Source organism: Canis lupus, chromosome 34 (genome assembly GCF_011100685.1).
Source record: "Canis lupus familiaris isolate Mischka breed German Shepherd chromosome 34, alternate assembly UU_Cfam_GSD_1.0, whole genome shotgun sequence".
NCBI lineage: Eukaryota > Metazoa > Chordata > Mammalia > Carnivora > Canidae > Canis > Canis lupus.
In genome coordinates, this window is record NC_049255.1 from 4,087,603 (window position 1) to 4,107,579 (window position 19,977).

General features: G+C 38.3%; 1 protein-coding gene across 5 annotated transcripts in view; it reads right to left on the reverse strand.

The window, feature by feature from the left end:
- Positions 1-19,977, reverse strand: part of MARCHF6 (membrane associated ring-CH-type finger 6) — an 82,925-nt gene that overhangs the window by 42,631 nt on the left and 20,317 nt on the right. For all 5 annotated transcript variants that reach the window (XM_038583321.1, XM_038583322.1, XM_038583320.1 and 2 more), the window contains exons 2-7: positions 19,384-19,480; positions 18,684-18,757; positions 14,571-14,714; positions 7,941-8,013; positions 3,513-3,681; positions 755-944 (exon numbers count right to left, since the gene is read on the reverse strand). In XM_038583321.1, the coding sequence (XP_038439249.1) occupies positions 755-944; positions 3,513-3,681; positions 7,941-8,013; positions 14,571-14,714; positions 18,684-18,757; positions 19,384-19,480 (747 nt within the window). The remainder of the gene's footprint in view (positions 1-754; positions 945-3,512; positions 3,682-7,940; positions 8,014-14,570; positions 14,715-18,683; positions 18,758-19,383; positions 19,481-19,977) is intronic.

Sequence of the window (19,977 nt, forward strand, 5' to 3'; positions counted from 1 at the left end):
CTGACTCTGCGATACCTGGAGAATCTTATTTAAAATAGGCTCTCCCAACAGCATCCTCAGAGCAACCTGCACATTTACCACACTGTGTAACAACATATTTATTCCTGCTCCTTCACTAGACCAGAACTCCATGAAGGCAAGGACCTGAGTGCCTGGCACCCAGGAGACACTCAGACACCAGCAATGTCCAGTGGACCTGGAAGCCGTGCAGTGCTTGACAGGAAAACTCTGGGGTGAGAGGAGAGAAGTGGAGATGGTGAGCTATTGCCAGCTGACAGGCAAGCATGGTCTGGGATTTCCTTTAGCATTCTGGAGTTATACCACTAGAAAATGAGAAAATGGTTCCTTGATATCCTCTGACCTGCAGTATACCCTTCAAGAATTCTTCTTGGATATTGAAAGTTATCTTGACTCAAGAGAAATGGGACGGAATAAAATAAATCTGTATCAAATTCCTTTAAAAAAAATTATGGTCTATGACAAATAACTTCTTCCTAACCATCTTATAAAAGTCCCGAGTAGGATTTTACAACACAAAATGTGCCCTGCTTCACAGAAAAAAAATTAATACATATGTATATCCATTAATGCTAATCTGCCAAAATAAAGTAAAAACAGGTTAGAAATAAAACTCCGAACCCATAAAATTTCTAAAACTCCCAGTTCTTCTCCTCAAGGAAAGCTGGAAATGGACTCATGGTCATGAGGACTCATGGTTGGGAAGGAAGTGTAAGGATGGGCCAGCAGCCATTACCCTGGGCCCCGTTGTTGGCATCAGCGGCATCCTCCCCGCCCGCGTCATCCTCCTCCTCGTTGTCCTCCTCCTCCTCTTCTGCCTGCTCATCCTGAGCATCGGGGTTTTCTCCCACCACCGCGTTCTCAGCTGGTGGGTTAGCAGGCTGGTCAGGGGCAACATTTTCAGCACCATTTCCTCCTGCAGGAGCCTAAAATGACAGCAGAGCCCTGAAATTCAGCTAACTTGTCTCAGTTTCATTCTATTTCCAAATCACACTCCCCCTGTTAAAAAACAAAACTAGCACACAAACTATTAAAATTCCAAAAAATACCCCTCAAGTCATCTTTTCTCCGGATCAACTCAGCATGTAAGAACATAAACAAACTCACTTCACAGCATGTATATTCATTTAGTATAATTCAGGTATTTCACAAAGTATTACAGAAAATGGGTCTGACACTTCAGGCACATCTGAAACCAGTTATTGGTGGGGTTACACAAGTTTCTATTCAAGCCAGCAGAGCAAGAATCAAGAATTTAGAAAGTTAAAGCCATTACCTCTTTGTATACATAAAAACAATGTATTAAAACATGTCACAAAGTGCAAAAAAGGAGGCATTCAACAGAGTAAGAACAAGCAGCAGGCTGTCTGTCTTAACAACAGAGCAGAGAAACTCCTTCTGGAGTTCAGTTTCAGGAAACAGAGCTGCCTCAGCCAAAAAGAGGTCCAGACAGGAGTTTTGATTTATTATTACAACTAGTCAGACAAAACTCCAAGATAAACCAAGGCTCAGATTCCCCATGACTGCTGTTGGATCTTGCAAAAAAGAAAACTCTGGTTATTTTTCACATGCAAGAAGAGCAAGACCGGAGCAGCACTCAGCCAGTGAGTCCAACCCCAGGCTGATGTCTCTGCACCTGAGCTCTGAGCTCCTCAGGCAAGACAACCTGGAATTACTTCTGCACCAGCATCTCCACAATCTGCTCCTGACTATGTGAACAGTGGGTTTCAGCTACTGTCCAGCAAGCTCCTATAAAGGTCTGAGGACATCCTTGGGCCCAGCATCAACCTGTGCCTGGAGGCTGCAGGGCTGGTTGGATTCCTGCATGGAATAATCCCAAGGTCTTCAACAGTCTTCGGCAAGGCTATCTGGTAGAGGCCAGGAGGCTCTTGTGGAACCTGGACCTGGGCGCCATTCTTAGGATGACCTCTGGCTCCTCAGCCATCATCTCGTTTGGTGGTGACTTTATTTGATCATTCTGGACTTCTCTATTTCTTTATGTCTTTGGTACCATTTAGTCTCCATTCTTTAACTCTAGGAAAAGAGAACTGAGACTCTAGCACAGGTGCCCCCTTGGCGGGGGACCTGGGGGTGGGGGAAACTCCTGATGAGATTCAAACCCCACAACCAACTCTAGAAAAGGGCCATAATTCTTCTTTATAAGGCATCTCCTACCTTAACTGAATGCCTCAGGGATAAACATATATTTACTTATATACCTATATGTTTACACCCATACAGGTAAGTAACTTAATTCTCAGTTATCAGTTAAACACTTGAGAAAGTTTCTAATTCCTATTCAGTAGGTAAACCTGTCCATATGGACTTTGTCAGTTCCCACATGCACCTCCTCTGGCTCTCACTGAGTTCTGCTACCTACCAAATGCAAAGACACAGTTATAGTTGAAGATTCTAAAAGAGCAACTGCATTAAATGTTTCAAAATATGAGGTACAGGGGCACCTGGGTGGCTCAGTTGGTTAAGCATCTGCCTTCAGCTCAGGTCATGATCCTAACATCCTGGGATGGAGCCCTACAGGGGGCTCCCTGCTTGATGGGGAGCCTGCTTCTCCCTTTCCCTCTGCCTGTCCCTTCCCTTGCCTATGCTTTCTGTCAAATAAATAAAATCTTTAAAAATTATATATGAGGTACAATAACAAAAATATTAACACTAGGTAAGAAGTGTCTTTTCTTTCTAGTTTCATTTCTTGCATGTGTGATTTGCTAAGGAGAAGTTACACTCTTAATTGTGTAGAGAAAACAGTATGGCAGAGGTTGATGAAATCAACCTATACACTGACACACAGCAGGTCCTTCAATGAAAAATTAAGTTAATTATCATTTTGAGTATCTTAGCATCAATTTTTCATAATAAAAGGTTATGAAACAAATAGTTTTTGTACATAGCTAATATTTTGACATTTTCAGCCCCATAATTGCTCAGCAAGCAAGAGTCTAAAAATCATTTATCTTACTCTCTTTCTCTTAACATGTCTAGCAAATGCTCCTGCATCTAACATAAGCATGTTATCTCTCATAAAGAAAAAGTGAAACTTTGTGAGATTGTTTAACAGTGTTCTAATTTTTCTTTTGGTAACATTGCCATTGGGAGCAACAAGCACAGGGCATTTCACATAAGAAGAAACTGATGAACCAAGAGAGTAAGTAGCCTCCTCAATGTCACACAGCATGTCAGCATCATAGCCAGGAAGTTTGTAAGTTAACTTCCATGACAGTAGTAAACCCAGGCAAAGGGAATAAAAGAGCACTCAGTACACCCCCCTAACACTGTTCCCAATCTCGCTAGAAAATTAAGAAGCAAAGTCAACGTAGCCTTCTTCGGATTTTTTGCATCTCCCTTAATCTTCTCCCAAACCTTTTCAGTGTCCTGCTTTGCAATGAGGGGCAGAGGAGTCAAAGGTTTAAATCTTAGAGAATGACAATAATTCCCACGTCCTATGCAAAGAGAATCAATTTGGAGATGGAGGGAGTTACCTCATTTTGGTGGTGCCCAGCAGCATTGAAGGGTGGAGCAGCATGCTCCAACCAAATCGGTGCTCCCCCATGGACTATCTGCTCTCGCAACCACACGAGGCTGATGAATGCACACAGTGTGCATGTTACCACAAAACAACCCTGCAAACAATCCGCCAATAAATTGTCCCTATTAAAAAAAAATTATAAAGAATTACTCCAAAGAATGCTTAAACTTGAGAAACCAAAGGTAACATTTCATCTTACACTAAAATGTCAGAAACAACAGCCAGAAAAATAAGTATTAATTTTCTAGGTAAAAATCAGTTTCTCAGAATTATTTCTGAATGGTGAAATTCTATCTACCTTATAATAAGCTAGCCAAATATATTTATTTATATATTTGTGTCATATGTATTTGTATTATAATAAGTGAAAACTAACATCAGAATTACGTAGAAATTAGCTACCTAGCCACTCTTTGAACATGGCTTAGAAAGAGGCAGGAAAAAACCAAAAACCATAAGCAGTCAAACACCTGACAAAGACCAAGTATGTATGCAATCTACTGATTGCAATCCAACCCATACTAAGAACTTCCTTATCCTTTTTTTTTTTTTTTTTTTTATGATAGTCACAGAGAGAGAGAGAGAGAGAGAGAGAGGCAGAAACACAGGCAGAGGGAGAAGCAGGCTCCATGCACCGGGAGCCTGATGTGGGATTCGATCCCGGGTCTCCAGGATCGCGCCCTGGGCCAAAGGCAGGCGCCAAACCGCTGCGCCACCCAGGGATCCCGAACTTCCTTATCCTTATTTTACACACAAGTTTAACAAACTTGGTTAGCTGATACTCATACAAATGAAGATAATCAGCAAATCAGAAAAGGAGAGAAGCACCCCCGAAAGGCCTAATGTCAATGTAAAGAAAGCAACCTGAGATATACTCAGCATGCAATGTGTAAGACAAAGTCTGTAATACACTTTAAATTATCTACCACTTAGAAAGCAGAATAAATTTTTATGCTAACTGCAAATATACCATAAGTATGTTACTAGTTTCTCAATAAACTCACACAAATTATGTTAATGATACATGTAGTATGATAATACCAAAGACCTCTTTGTTCTTTTCATCTCAAGGGGTTTGTCGCTCCCTCGTCTATGCCTGATACAAGAATAATTCAAGGATAACTATGAATCTTGGTGGCCTTAGGAAAATCCTTTATCATAATGTAATGACTTTTTCCTCTATGGAAAATCTGAGGAAGAGTCCATTTGAGAGACCTCAGCCTACTGGCTCCAAATTTAATGAATTGATGTGGCCCACAGAAATGCCCTGGAATATAACCTAATCAAAAGAGGAACCCTCAGGATTATTAAAACTTTGATAACTTAGACTAAAACATCCACTTCTCTACTCTGTACTTATCATCAGCAATAGGAATAACAACTATTTGATGCCAATTTTTTAAATTATTTATTTTATTTATTTATTTATTTATTTATTTATTTATTTGAGATACAGAGAGAGAGAGAAAGGAGACAGAAGCAGGCTCCATGCTGGGAGACTGACATGGGACTCCATCCTGGGTCCCCAGGATCACACCTTGGGCTGAAGGTGGCGCTAAACCGCTAAGGGGGGGGGGGGGGGCCTGCCTTGATGTCAATTTTAAACAGCGACACTTTGTAGAGTTCTTTTCCCTCATACCTAGAATCTAGGCTGGTTCTGTGAACTATCTGAACCAAGGTGAGGCTGCCTGAGTTTAGAGCCTAGAAGAGAGCTTGTGAGCTTCTACTTTCACCCTTTTAGAATGCTGCTCTGTGACCTGCTGGCTTCCTGCAAGCTGAGAGGCCACATGGAGGAGAACCAAGGTACCAGCTGGAGCTATCTTAGACCAACTAACCCCAGAGTAAAACACATGAGTAACTGAAGAAAGCCCCACAGATGAACTGATCAGCTGACTCCCAGAATTATGAGCAAATAAAATTACTGTAGTTTTCAGCCAGTAAGTTTCAGGGACAGCATGTTTTGAAACAATAATTAACTGATATATTGTACCTGGGGATGATCTGAAGAACTGAATTACAAAATATGTAAGCAGCTGCTATGATATTAAGAAATTTAAAGTAAAATTTCAGAAATAAAATTAATACTACAGAGAAAATAAAACACAGCTCATTTAAAAAAGAAAAAAAAAGGAGTTTAGTTAAAAATGCTTTCAGGAAAACTGGCTCAATTCTTCGAATTGTAAAAGGCAGCATGGGATTACAAAACCAAACTACATTTACAATGCCTTTTGACTATCCCCAGCCATGCCTCTAGTGTTCCTCCTGGGTCAATCAGTGGTCTCAAGAAAGCAATTCTGGTGCCCACTAACCAATCAGGTTATAAAGAAAAGGGGAACTTGCCAACATAAGGCAAGCAACAGCTCTGAGCTTCAGTGATAATTCTGCTATATTTTAAGCCAATACTCAAAATTCACACACATAACTTTTAAATATATATGTGAATTTAATCTTTGAATAGCCTATCCCTGAGGCATGATCTTCCTCACTTTATAGAGGAAACGGGTTCAGAAATTTGGCCAAAGTCAGCAAAGAACCTGCAGAATCAGAAACTGTATTCCAATGCTAGGGTTCCTTCTGTAACAACCAACTACCCCATTGTATTATCTAAGTGATCACACCTGCCCAACAACCAGATGTTCAATAGTTCTACCAACAAGAAGTAAAGGTAGTAGGTAAGTGGAATACTACACCTTGTTTGTCTGGTATTTTCACTGACATGGCTTCCACAAACACCTATTTTTCATATATCCAAAGCCTACCAATTTAGGCTTTGATAAATATTAATATATTCAACCATTTAAGACAGAAACCATTAGAGAAATAATGTCTATTTGCTTCATTAAACTGCACAGATAGGAACTCAAGTCACCTTTTCTAAACAATTGAGTAGTGACTGGCTGCTACCACGCACACTCATTAACTACAATGGTTTACAGAATTTTAGCCCAAATTAAATGGAACAAGGCTAACCTATGTGAAATGATTCTTTTATTAGCTTATACATATTAAAATAAAGCTTCCATTGCTCTTAGTAATCACCCCTTACTTTTATTGGACTTCTCTCGCTATTTCCAATATGCATCTTTGCAGTGTATACAATCCTTAAAGGCAAGCCAGAGGTGAATGATGTCATATACACAAAGACATAGTGAATGGCAGATGAGCATTTAAGACAAACTTCTTAAACTTCTATACTGAAACCCTGTTCCGGATGGCTGAGAGAAAAATTTGATGTCCAGAAATGGGAACGCTGTCCTGTTGTTTCTACTACATCACTTTACAAAAGGCCTATATTTTTATACAAAGGGTTATCTTCTCACACTAGTGTGTTAAATTACGGTTTCTCCTTTTTATGGCCACAGCTAAGAGCACCCTATTTCAAAGCCCCTGTCTACTTCTAAACATTATTTTATAAAACTGTTCTTCAATAGTGAAAACAATAAATAATTCTAATGTAAATGAGTTCAAGCTGCAAACCTTTCATCAAGTATTCCCTATACTGTCAATGACACAGACAGAAATGAAATAACCCGTCTGTTCTATCCCAAAAAGGTGCAACCAGCAAGTAGAAAAACCAAGTCACAGACACATCTAATGATTAGATTAAAATAATGATTAAAAATAATGATGCAGATGCAAGAGATTTTTTTTAAAACCCCTTAATTTCTTTTCTATCAGAAATAACAGCATGCTCTCCTACTCTCTTCTATTGCTTTGTGGCTTATTTTGATAGTAATATACTTTGAATACTTCTATAGGAGAATTTTATATTGTTCTTTGTCTTTACTGTCACAGGGATCAAAAACTAAGGTCAGTCGGGTACAAAAGAAGATTTAGCAAATACAGGTGCAATTATTGGTACGCTTAATACTCTCATTATCTTGATATAATTAATCATTTACAGCAATTCTAGTTCTGATATCAGTAATGAAAACACATCTTTTCCAAGAAAACACAATTACAATGCTTAATGTCAAATTAAGGCACAATAAAACAATGATAGTAAACAAGTTTTTAGAGTCCATATTCTAATAATCACAAGAAACATTTAAAAACTAAATTTGTATTCAAATGACTACGTTGTTAAAAATACATGCTTAAATTGACATGATAGTGCATATCTCACACTGCACAGCAGCCTATTTAACAGACTGCCCCACCCTTACAAAACAGTCCTTTAAAACAGGTATGCTTTAAAACAAACATGTACATGTGTCAGCGACTTTTACTGTAGCTATGACTGTCAGACTAAGAGACATAAATTCTCTTTGTTCTTGGAACAAAAGGACTTTCAAATTACAACAAAAGTAAAAATGTGCAGGAAAAACAAGCACTAGGCTATGCTGTGCAGCCTTCAAGCTTCACGAGGTTCAGTACTCACGTGGACAGCATGTCCAGTGGCAGTGTCAGTAGTGAGCTCACGGAGCCAGTAAACAAGCACTTGTAGATACGGCCTACCAAAAGTGCAGGATGGTAAACAGTTACAACACACATCATGAACTCAGACAAGCACTCAATTAAACAGAGGTAAAGTGAAAGCCACTGAAATATTTAGTCTTCGCAAGGCTATCTTAAACTATTACATTAAAAATAACTGGGGTGCCTAGGTGGCTCAGTTGGTTAAGCAGCCAACTAAGTTTTCAGCTCAGGTCATGATCTCAGGGTGTGAGATCAAGCCCCCTGTTGGGCTCCACATTCAGCGAGGAGTCGGCTAGAAGATCCTCCTTTTATGCCCCTCCCCTTGCTCTCTTTCTAAAATAATAAATCTTAAAAAAGAAAAGAAAAAACCCAACATGGTTAAGCATAAAAAACAGTAAAGAGCAAGTTACAAGCTAATAGAGAAACCTTAGATTCTCTATAGACTGACTTATTTATTGAATGAGCTTAGATATTTATTATTATTATTTTTTTTGCTGCAAAAAGCTTTATTGTCTCCATTTGGTCCACGTTTTGGGAAAGGGCTCCAGAATGGTTAAAAAGCTGCCTAGTGGCTGCATGGGAAAAGGTTCAGGCACAAGCCCTGGCACCAGGGGGATTGCCAGAGGAGCCCCTCAAAGTGAGCTTAGATATTTAAAAAAGAAATATAGGGGCAGCCTGGGTAGCTCAGCAGTTTAGCGCTGCCTTCAGCCCAAGCCGTGATCCCGGAGACCCAGGATCGAGTCCCATATTGGGCTCCCTACATGGGGTCTGCTTCTCCCTCTGCCTGTGTCTCTGCCTCTCTCTCTCATAAATAAATAAATTAAATCTTTAAAAAAAATAAAAAAGAAATATATGGTAAAGATCACTAAATTATAATATGGAGAATTTTTTTAACCAAGAATTCTAGAATTCACTGAGTTTGCTCATGAAAATAAAAGATTTCAGTTCTGGGAGTATACAATTTGAAATTAAGAGGACTTTTCAGAAGAGTAAATGCTCCAATAACATGAATAGCAAACTAATAGCAAACTAATAGCCAATTCTTTAAAAACAGAGATTCAAGGGTCCTCAAAAAAAAAATCTTAAATCTGGCCACAGAGGGAAAAATAGATCAAGTGTGGGTGAATGCACAGCCATCTCCTTATCCTCTTAGAAAGGCAAGAAAGAGAAACAGAGCCCAAGAGGAGACAGCTGAGATGTTCTTTCTAACCAGAACTTGTATATTAGGTGTTCTTTCTAACCAGAACTTGTATATTAATTTAAGCATTCCCAATAGCCTTGTATCAGAAATTTTCAGTGGCTTCAATGGCTGTCTTTTTATTTTTTATTTTTTTATTTTTATTTTTTTTAATGGCTGTCTTTTTAAAGATTTTATTTATTTATTCATGAGAGACAGGGTTGGGGGGTGGGCAGAACACAAGAACACAGGCAGAGGAGAAGCAGGATCCCCATGGGGAGCCTGACATGGGACTCAATCCCAGGACCCCAGGATCAGGACCTGAGCTGAATGCAGACACTCAACAACTGAGCCACCCAGGTGCCCCTCAATGGCTGTTTTCAAAAGCCAAATCAAAATGGAAAAAGTAGGAAAAAATTTCTATAACAGAAATTACTTACATATATGTATAAAATATTCAAAGCAAGTATGCTTGTAACAAAGTAAAACTGACAACAAACTAAATGGCTGTAAACAGGAAAACAGATCATGAATTACAGGTCTCTTTCCCGCAGAGTGCTCTGCATCTATTAAAAACTAAGGTAGCGAAAAAAAAAAAAAGGGTAGCTCAACACGTTCTCGCACGGAAAGGTATCAGAATATACCACTAACTTAAAGAAAAAAGTTAGACTATGTTTTTTGTGATAGAACTTAATATTTTAATTATGAGCGTGAGTGTATGTGCGTACAAACACATCAGAACGATAGCCAGCTTGTTAACTACATTACTTAACATCCTCAAAGTCCCCACTGAACTTCTGATTATTTGATCTACTGATTTTGGAGAGGTGCGTTAGTCTTCCACTTGACTCTGAAGGCTTTAGATATTTCAAAGTCCTCTTCTCTGGTACATAAAAGTTCTTAAGTTTTATTTTCTTAGTAGACTATGCCTTTTACTAATACGAAATATAATGCTTTTCTCCATTTAAGGCTTTTTTTTTTTTTAAGATTTTATTTATTTATTCATAGAGACAGAGAGAGAGAGAGGCAGAGACACAGGCAGAGGGAGAAGCAGACATCATACAGAGAGCCTGACGTGGGACTCGATCCGGGGTCTCCAGGATCACACCCTGGGCTGCAGGCAGTGCTAAACCGCTGCGCCACCGGGGCTGCCCTCCATTTAAGGCTTTTTATCTTGAATAATATCTAGCTAATTAAAGCTGTTCCTGAGTTCTGTCAGCATTTGCTAATAACATCCCTCTCACATTAACCTGGGCTGCTTTGCACTTATTTCAAATAGTTAACCACCTTCCTCTGCACAAAACTGTGTAAACTCTTATGATCATAGAAGTTGCAACCTTACCCTTCCCTCTCTTATTTCCCTTCCTGTCTTTTGTTGGGACCATCCAAATATTTGCTGTGTCCTACTCTGTCTCCTCAGTATAAAAACTCATAATCCCATTTCCATTCTTCTGGTACTTACCTTGAAGTTTTTTTACGTTTTATTAAAGTAAAATTTACATGAACATTCAGTATATGTCCGGGTGAATTTTTAAATAGGTACCATGTCCAGGAAACTGCCACCTAGATGAAAATATTCAGCATTTCTAGCTCCCTAGAAGGCTCCTCAATCCCCTACCAAGTCAGTATCTCCAGCAAAAAGTAACCACCCTTCTGATCTCTATTACTATAGACAGATCAATTTGGTCTACTTTAAAATTTCACATAAATGCAATCATACAATCCATACTCTTCTGTGCCTCACTTCTTTTTCTCAAAGTAAAATTCACCCATGTTACTCCATGTCACAATAATGAGCTCTTTTCTCACTAATAAGTACTATTCCATTGTACAGAAAAAAACACAATGTATCTACTCTACTGTTGTTGATAGGTATTTGGTTGGTTCCAGTTTTTAACTATTAGCTTAGCTGCTGTGATCATTCTTGAGTACACATCTTTTAGTGGACACACGGCTGTAGTTTCTGTCAGCTATATTCCTAGAACTGGAACTGTTGGATCATAAGGTATTTATAAATATTTAGCATTGGCAGATATTGCCAAACAGTTTTCCAAAGTGGTTATACCATATATACTCCCACTATCAATGTAAGCATGTTCCAAATGCTCCACATCCTAAGAAACATTTAGCACTGTCTTACTTTTTAATTTTAGCCATTCTGCTGAGCATGATTCACAATATCTTCTTGTGTATTTCCCTGATGACTAATGATGCTGAGCAGCTTTTTGTGTGTTACTAGCTATTTAGATCTTCCCAGAAACACTTGTTCAAATCTTTTGTCTACTTTTTATTTGGGTTGTCTGCTTTTTTCTGATTTTTATGAGTTCTCTATATACTCTAGATACAAGCCCTTTGATGTGTGTACCGCAAATCTCTTCTCACTCTATGGGGCTGGTCATTGTCTCTTAAATATATTGAAGTATGAATAAAAGTTCTCAATTTCAATTAAGTCCAATGTATTCAGTATTTTCCTTTATGGTTAGTCTCCTACATTTTTTTTTTAAAGATTTTATTTTTATATTCCGAGAGAGTGAGAGAGCATGAGTGAAGGAAGGGGCAGAGAGAGAGGGAAAGAAAGCATATCAAACTGACTCTATGCTGAGCGTGGAGCCTGACACAGGGCTCAATCTCATGACCCTGAGATCATGACCTGAGCCCAAATCAAGAGACAGATGCTTAACTGACTGAGCCATCCAGGCACAGAAATCTTTTTTTTTTTTTTTCTTTAAGATTTTATTTATTCACTCATGACAGACACACAGAGAGAAAGGCAGAGACACAGGCAGAGGGAGAAGCAGGCTCCATGCAGGGAGCCCGATGTGGGACTCGATCCCAGGTTTCCAGGATCACACCCCCGGGCTACAGATGTGTAGGTGGCACTAAACCGCCGGACCACTGGGGCTGCCCAAATCTTGTGGTTTTAACATCCACATTCAGGCTTATGATCCATCTCCAATTATTTTTTGTGTCAGGTGTGAAATAATGACATAGTTCATTTTTCTCCATATGGCCATCTAGTTGATACTATTTATTGAAAGTATGATTCTTCTTCCACTGAACAGCGTGGCATCTTTGTTGCGAATCAGGTGATGATAGAGATGTGCGTCTATTTCTAGACTCCAGTTGGTTACCCCAATAATTTTTAATGCAGAGTGACCCTATATCTTCCCATCTCTGTCTAGAGTATCTACAGTCTCCTCACAAATAAGATAAAAAGCTCTCATTTCTTAAATTTCTATCCTCTCCTCAGAGTTTCTGCCATGTTTAAATCATCTAGAATTTTAGTTGTAGGCTATTACCAAAAATTACCAATTATTGTAGATTAAAATAATTGCTAGTTAGCTGTAGGAAGCACCGGTCTCTTTTTCGTTGTAGCTCACGCTTCTGATTCCTCACTCATTTTGGTAAAGTATATTCTCAAACACTTTTTTCATAAATAGTTAAGAGATGACAAACTTTTCATGTCCTTGCATCTACTGACATGTCTTTATTAAATTGTCCCTCTGTGAATAACTTATGGGTAGATTTCAGGTTCAGAGATGTTGTCAAAGGCTGAAGTTTCTGTTGTCCTCTAGCATTTTAGAGCTGCTAATTTTTAAAGTCTGACACCAGTCTCATTTTTACTTTGTAGAATAATTTGCAATTGGAACATCTATACACCATTTTATTCAGCTGTGGGAAACTAGAATGTGTTTCGGTTTGTGAGGCTGTCTCTTACCATGATCAGTTCTCTTTCAATCGAAAAGATGCCTGTCACTTCCTCATGTCCATGATCTTTCACCTTGTCAAATTAACCTTGTCAAAGTACTTACTAGACAGGTACTGAAACAACTGAATGCAGCCTTCATCTCCTGATTTTCTTCCCCTCATTCTTGCTACTTCTTGTATCTTTGAGTTACATTCTAGAGAAGCCTTGGCTCAATCTCCTAGTTCACTACTTCACTTTTTTTTTTTTAATATTTTATTTATTGGGGATCCCTGGGTGGCTCAGCGGTTTCACGCCTGCCTTTGGCCCAGGGCGCGATCCTGGAGTCCCGGGATCGAGTCCCGCATCGGGGTTCCCGGCATGGAGCCTGCTTCTCCCTCTGCCTGTGTCTCTGCCTCTCTCTCTCTCTCTGTGTCTATCATAAATAAATAAAAAATAAATCTTTAAAAAAAAAATATATATATATATATTATTTATTTATTCATGACAGACACAGAGAGAGAAAGGCAGAGACACAGGCAGAGGGAGAAGCAGGATCCATGCAGGAAGCCCGATGTGGGACTCAATCCTGGGACTCCAGGATCACCCCCTGAGCCAAAGGCAGACGCTCAAATGCTAAGCCACTCAGGCGTCCCTCTACTTCACTTTTTAAAACCAATTCTGCTATCCCATGTATCCCCAAAGACTTTCATCTTCATAAATGATGTATTTTATTTTAAAGAGACACAAGGCTATTAATTATATTTATTTAAATATCCCACTTATGTTTAACTCTGAAGAGTCATACCTACATAGTCTGGCACTATATGCTATCTACCCTTCTGCATATCTTTAAAAATAACAAAAACCCAAAAAAGGCTAGTACAGCAACCTCCCAGAAAACCTCCTATACCTTGAAAGATAAGCCTCTCAATTACTCGGGACTGTTACAGACAGATATGTGAGTTCCTTTAAAAAGGGAAGGGGAAGGGATCCCTGGGTGGCGCAGCGGTTTGGCGCCTGCCTTTGGCCCAGGGCGCGATCCTGGAGACCGGGATCTAATCCCACGTCGGGCTCCCGGTGCATGGAGCCTGCTTCTCCCTCTGCCTGTGTCTCTGCCTCTCTCTCTCTCTGTGTAACTATCATAAATAAAAATTTAAAAAAAAAGGGAAGGGGGAAAAAAATTCAAAGTAATCCAATTTTTGCAACACATGAAAGTACTAATATACTTCAAATAGTAAAAATCAAGATCCTTCTGATTATAATTTGATTTTGCTTTTTCAATTCTTTCATGAACTTTCATTATTGGCTTCTATATGCTGTTTTTCTTTCCCCCATTCATTCAAGGAAATGACTTTTGAAAATAGTTCTTTATTTAGATGGACGTTTTCTTTTTTTTAAAGATTTATTCATTTATTCATGAGAGACACACAGACTGAGAGAGAGAGGCAGAGACATAGGTAGAGGGAGAAGCAGGCTCTTTGCTGGGAGCCCAATGCAGGACTCGATCCCAGGATCACAACCAGAGCTGAAGGCAGGCGCCCAACTGCTAAGCCACCCAGGCATCCCAGCAGATAATGTTTTCTAAGCGAGGTTTTCGTAATACATGGAATTGTAACATAAAATAACTCAATATCATCCAAACAAAAATATGATGCAATATTACTTTATAATATTAAATAGTTATGTAATTTTAAAATAACTCCAATCACAGAGAAGTGAATACTCACATGCTGTAAGAGGAACAACTCCCAACCATGCAAAGGCCACAAGTGTATAATGAAACCAATATCGTATTGCAGTGCCAATACTTGTAACCAGTCCAGCAAATATGTCTTGGATTGGAAGCCGTGAAGGCATATCTGGAGAATAAACTGGAAGAGGAAAAAAAAGTAGATATAATTTCATAAAGACTCAAAAACAGTTTAATTCATAAATATAAGACAGGCATGCAGAGCTAGCTTAACATCTTTGTATTTCACTTAAATATTGTTTCCTATTAAAAAAGTGAATCAAATTAGTTATGATAATATCACATTTACCCATAAGTCATTGAGAGCAAATCACAGGTAAAATGTAGAACCAACAAAAAAGGCCTCTGTGCAGGAAAAAAGAGAACTTCACATCCCCCAGTCTTTGCCATAAACTTCATGCAAAGCTAACTCATAACACATTTTAGCATTTAAACAATGCAATTATCTGGTTTCCCAAATTATAAAAGATCAGATAAAGCGAATAGGAGCAAAAGGTAAAGCTGCTGACATATTATCAAGAAATAACCCTCTTTAGTTAAAACCACAGTAAGATATCACCTAATACCTACTGAATGGCTAGTAACAAAAAGACAAGAAATAGTGTTGGCAAGGATGTAGAGATATAGAGGACCTGTTGGTGTGAGAATGTAAATGGTGTAGCCACTGTGGAAAGGAGTATGGAAGTTTCTCAAAAAATTAAAAATAGGGCAGCCCGGGTAGCTCAGTGGTTTAGCACTGCCTACGGCCTACAGCGTGACCCTGGAGACCCAGGATTGAGTCCCACCTCAGGTTCCCTGCATGGAGCCTGCTTCTCCCTCTACCTGTCCCTCTGCCTGTGTCTGTGTGTCACAAATAAATAAATAAAATCTTTTACAAAAAATTAAGAATATACAGTATCATACAATCCAGTAATTCCACTTCTGGGTATTTACCCAAGGAAAATGAAAATATACATGCACCCTTATGTTTATAGCAACATTACTTACAGTAGCCAAGATATAGAAGCAGCCCAAGTGACCACTGGTAGATGAATGGATAAAGAAAAAATAGTGTGTGTGTATATATGGATATGTGTACATGTATATATCCATATATACACACAGCCATGAAAAATAAGACCTTGCCATTTGTGACAACATGGATGGACTTAGAGAGTACTATGCTAAGGAAATAAGTAAGTAAAAGCCAACATATGGTTTTACTTATATATGGACTCTAAAAAACAAAATAACACAAAAGCAGTAACAGACATATAAATACAGAGAACAAACTGGTAGTTGCCAAAGGGAAATGGGAGGTGGGCAAAATGGGTCAAGGAGAGTAAACCATAGGGATGAAAGGCAGAACAGAGGGAATATAGTCAATGCTATTACAATATCATGTATGCTGAATAATGGTGGCTACACTTGTGGTGAGCACAACATAACAGACAGCTATGGAATCATTATGTTGTACACCTGAAACTAATATAACATTGTGTCTCAACTGTGCTTCAATAAAAAAAATAAAGAGCCTTCCTCCCAAATACAAGCCTTAGACACAGCATTCAGAAAGTATAATCCTTAGCGAAGTCCTGTCATGTGAAAGCAAACAGCCTGATGTTTGTTAACCAATCAACCTACCCTAAATTTCAGAACAATAATTAATACTCCAACCAGTAAGTTCGGATCTTCCCAGCTCTCTTTAAGATGTGGTTCAATACACTCAGAGAAAGGTTTTGCCATGTTTTAGATTTCCTTTTTAAATGGTTTCAATGAAGACCACTGCTCCACCTCAGGTAACTCAGAAAGAACATTTGGGAGGAACAAACACCTTTCTCCAGTGAGGCCAAAATAAGGAATTATAATGTGTAAAGTTTTAAAATCAGTGATTTAAAATTAATGAGTGAACTATTACAAAACTATCCACAGCTACAAACATTAACAATAAGCTATTAACATATAGCAACTTTTTGCAATAAACCTACAAAGACCACTTACTTTAAGAGGATACTTGATACATAAGCCATTAAATCAATAAATAGTTTTTGGGAAAGATAAAAAGAATGGCATGTCAAATGATAACTAAATGTGCCAACACAAGTTTTTATTGGTCTCAAAGTAAAAAAGCTCACAGGAGTATTTCCAAACTTCATGAAAATATTCAATTATTTAGAATTAGAGTGTGCTATAAACAAACCTTAAGTTGTAGTGTTTTCCTGCCCTACAGAAAAATTAAAGAATACAAAATAACTGATTTGACTTTTTTTTGATGGTGATAAATATAAAGTTCTAAAACATAAAACTGTAATGACTTTAATCATTTATACTCCCTCAAATAAAAACAAAGCAACACTAAGTTACAGAATTTACTCAGCAGCTCAGGATACTGTTAAAAAAACAAGCAAACAAACAAACAAACAAACAAACAAACAAGGCAGCTCGGGTGGCTCAGTGGTTTAGCGCCGCCTTCAGCCCAGGGCATGATCCTGGAGACCTGGGATCGAGTCCCACGTAGGGCTCCTTGCCTGGAGCCTGCTTCTCTCTCTCTCTCTCCCCGCCACCCCATGAATAAATAAAATATTTTAAAAATAAACAAATAAAACAAAAACATAAAAAGCCTTTGGAAGAGAAGGGCAATGAACTAGAATCTCAGAACAAAAAGTATATTTCAAATTCTTCATAAGTTGCCAGTAGAGTTCTTTACCTATTTAAGATGCACAACATTAAATGTCTATCAATAAGCACAGGAATTATAAAATATAACTGAAATCTTAAAGACCTGCCTGCAAAATAGGTGCCATAGGTTTACAAGAATATTAAGCTTAGAAAATCTCATTTTTAAAAAGTGAATTGAGGGGGATCGCTGGGTGGCTCGGCGGTTTGGTGCCTGCCTTTGGCCCAGGGCGTGATCCTGGAGTCCCGGGATGGAGTCCCATGTCGGGCTCCCGGCATGGAGCCTGCTTCTCCCTCTGCCTGTGTCTCTGCCTCTCTGCCACCCCCCACCCCTCTCTCTCTCTCTCATAAATAAATAAATAAATCTTTAAAAAAAAAAAAGTGAATTGGAGGGGCACCTGCCTGGCTCAGTAGAATATGTGACTCCTGAACTTTCTCTGTATTATTACTGTTCCAACCTACACAATTTTAACTCAAAAGATAATACAAGTTTGAATAGTGAGAAGATATTTGATAAAAACAAGGCATCATTATTCATTTTTTTGGGTGAATAATGGTATTATAGTTACTGTTTTTAAGAATAATTCTGTTTATAGAGATACAAATTAACATATTACAGATGAAATGATAAATAATGGGATTTGCTTTAAAAAGGATAGAGAGGGGGCACCTGGGTGGCTCCATGGTTGAAAGTCTGCCTTTGGTTCAGGTGATCCTGAGGCCCTGGGATCAAGTCCCCACATCAGGCTCCCTGCAGGGAGCCTGCTGCTTCTCCCTCTACCTATGTCTCTGCCTCTCTCTGTGTGTCTCTCATGAATAAATAAAATCTTAAAAAATAAAATTTAAAAATTAAAAAGGATAGAGAGGTGGGGAACAAGAACACAGGTAAGGAAAACCCAGTAAAGGCCACAAGTTGAAAATGAGTCAAACTAAGAGAGATGAACATGGGGGCTCATTATACCTTTTTGATTCATTTGAACTTATCTATAATAAGAAATTAAAAAGAAGGGCATCATCATCAATGCCTAGGTCAGTCCATTAAGCAACCAACTCTTGATTTCAACTTAGGTCATGCTCTCGGGGTCTTGAGACTGAACCCTGCGTGGGGCTCTGCACTGGGCATGGAGCCTGCTTAAGATTCTCTCCCTCTTCCTCTGCCCCTCCCCACTAGTGGCACAATAAAAAAGAAATATTCCACAAATTAAGTCACTCTCTCTCACACATGTCCATGTGTTAAAAGCTGATATGTAGTTTTAAAAAATATTTTCCCAAGTATTATAGCAATATTTTGTTACTATCTAACAAAGTATTGTTAATTTAATAATGTTATAATTATGACAAACAAAATTAAAAATAGTTGCTTTAAAATTGCTTAAACACCTTTATGCAGCCAGTTATAACCCAAAAATGCAACGCAAACTTCTAAAGAACTTACTTGGTGTGAAAGCAAATCTGTGCTTGCATAATTCACAGTATTCTTTTCGACTGTGTTTCAGCCACTGAACTAAGCTGCAATCACAAATACATGCATAAGTACAATAATTACAACAAAGAAATTTTAAGGCTTCATTGAAAACCAATGTTCTGTTTTATTAAAATTTTACATATCATAGAGCTTTTACAATTTTCAGTTTCATATTTACACTGCTACCCTGGGTAGCTTAGTCTAAATTCTGGTTGTCACTAACTGGTTGGCTATGTACCCAGAACAAGTTATTTTAACCTTTCTATGCTTGTTTTCTCATCTGCATAATAATAAAAACATTCCACCTCATGGTTCTAAGAATTAAATGAGTTAATAAGATGTATAAAAGCAATGAGCACTACTTGGCACAAACCATTGCATAAATGTAAGCTATTACATTTCATGCCAAGCAGAATAAGAAAATCTTAACACTTCCAATGAACAAAATAAGTTATCATGGTGGAAATGAACAAACAGGTACTCACCTGCACCTAGAAAACAATAATACCAAAATGAAAAGGCATGGTAATAAGGAATATGGGTAATTTCCAAATTTTCAAAACAAAATTAAAAATAACTTATAGAAAAAGTTCATTGAAACAATCCCTCTTCATTATATAAATGACAAAACTGAAGCTCAGACATGAAATTTTCTAAAAGGATGACTCACCATTCTTGATGAATAAACTTAATACTGCCAGTACATACACAAGGATGATAAAGAGGTTTCTCAGGTGTTCCTTCTGACCGACACACTCTACATATGTCTGTAAATGAAAAGGATACACAGAGTTATCTTTGATTATTAACTTAAAAAAAAAAAAAAAAACAGAACCCCAAACCACAAATAATATGTTAAAGCAAGAATCCACCAGCAGCAGCAAAGTGTGATTATAATAATAATAAAGTATATTCTAAAACCAAAAAAAGTCCTAATATATAAAAAAGGCAACTGTTCCATTCGATGAGAACTGTGCTCATTAAACTGCCAAGAACTATCCCACTCACAGGCTCCAGAATGCTCCCTCTGCAGGACAACCTATGGAAACCTGGTTGCAACATTTAGACCATATTCTCTGTGATCTCCAAGGCCAAGTGCCCACCCCAATGGACAACCTGAAGGGCGACAAGCAGTGTGTACTAGAGGCAGGGACTTAAGGAAAACTTTTGATCTACTCAATGGAATTCCTTGTTAACAAGGAAAAACTGCAATCCAAGCCCAACATTAATGGATTTAACCAGTCCCCAGTGCCCACTGGGACTA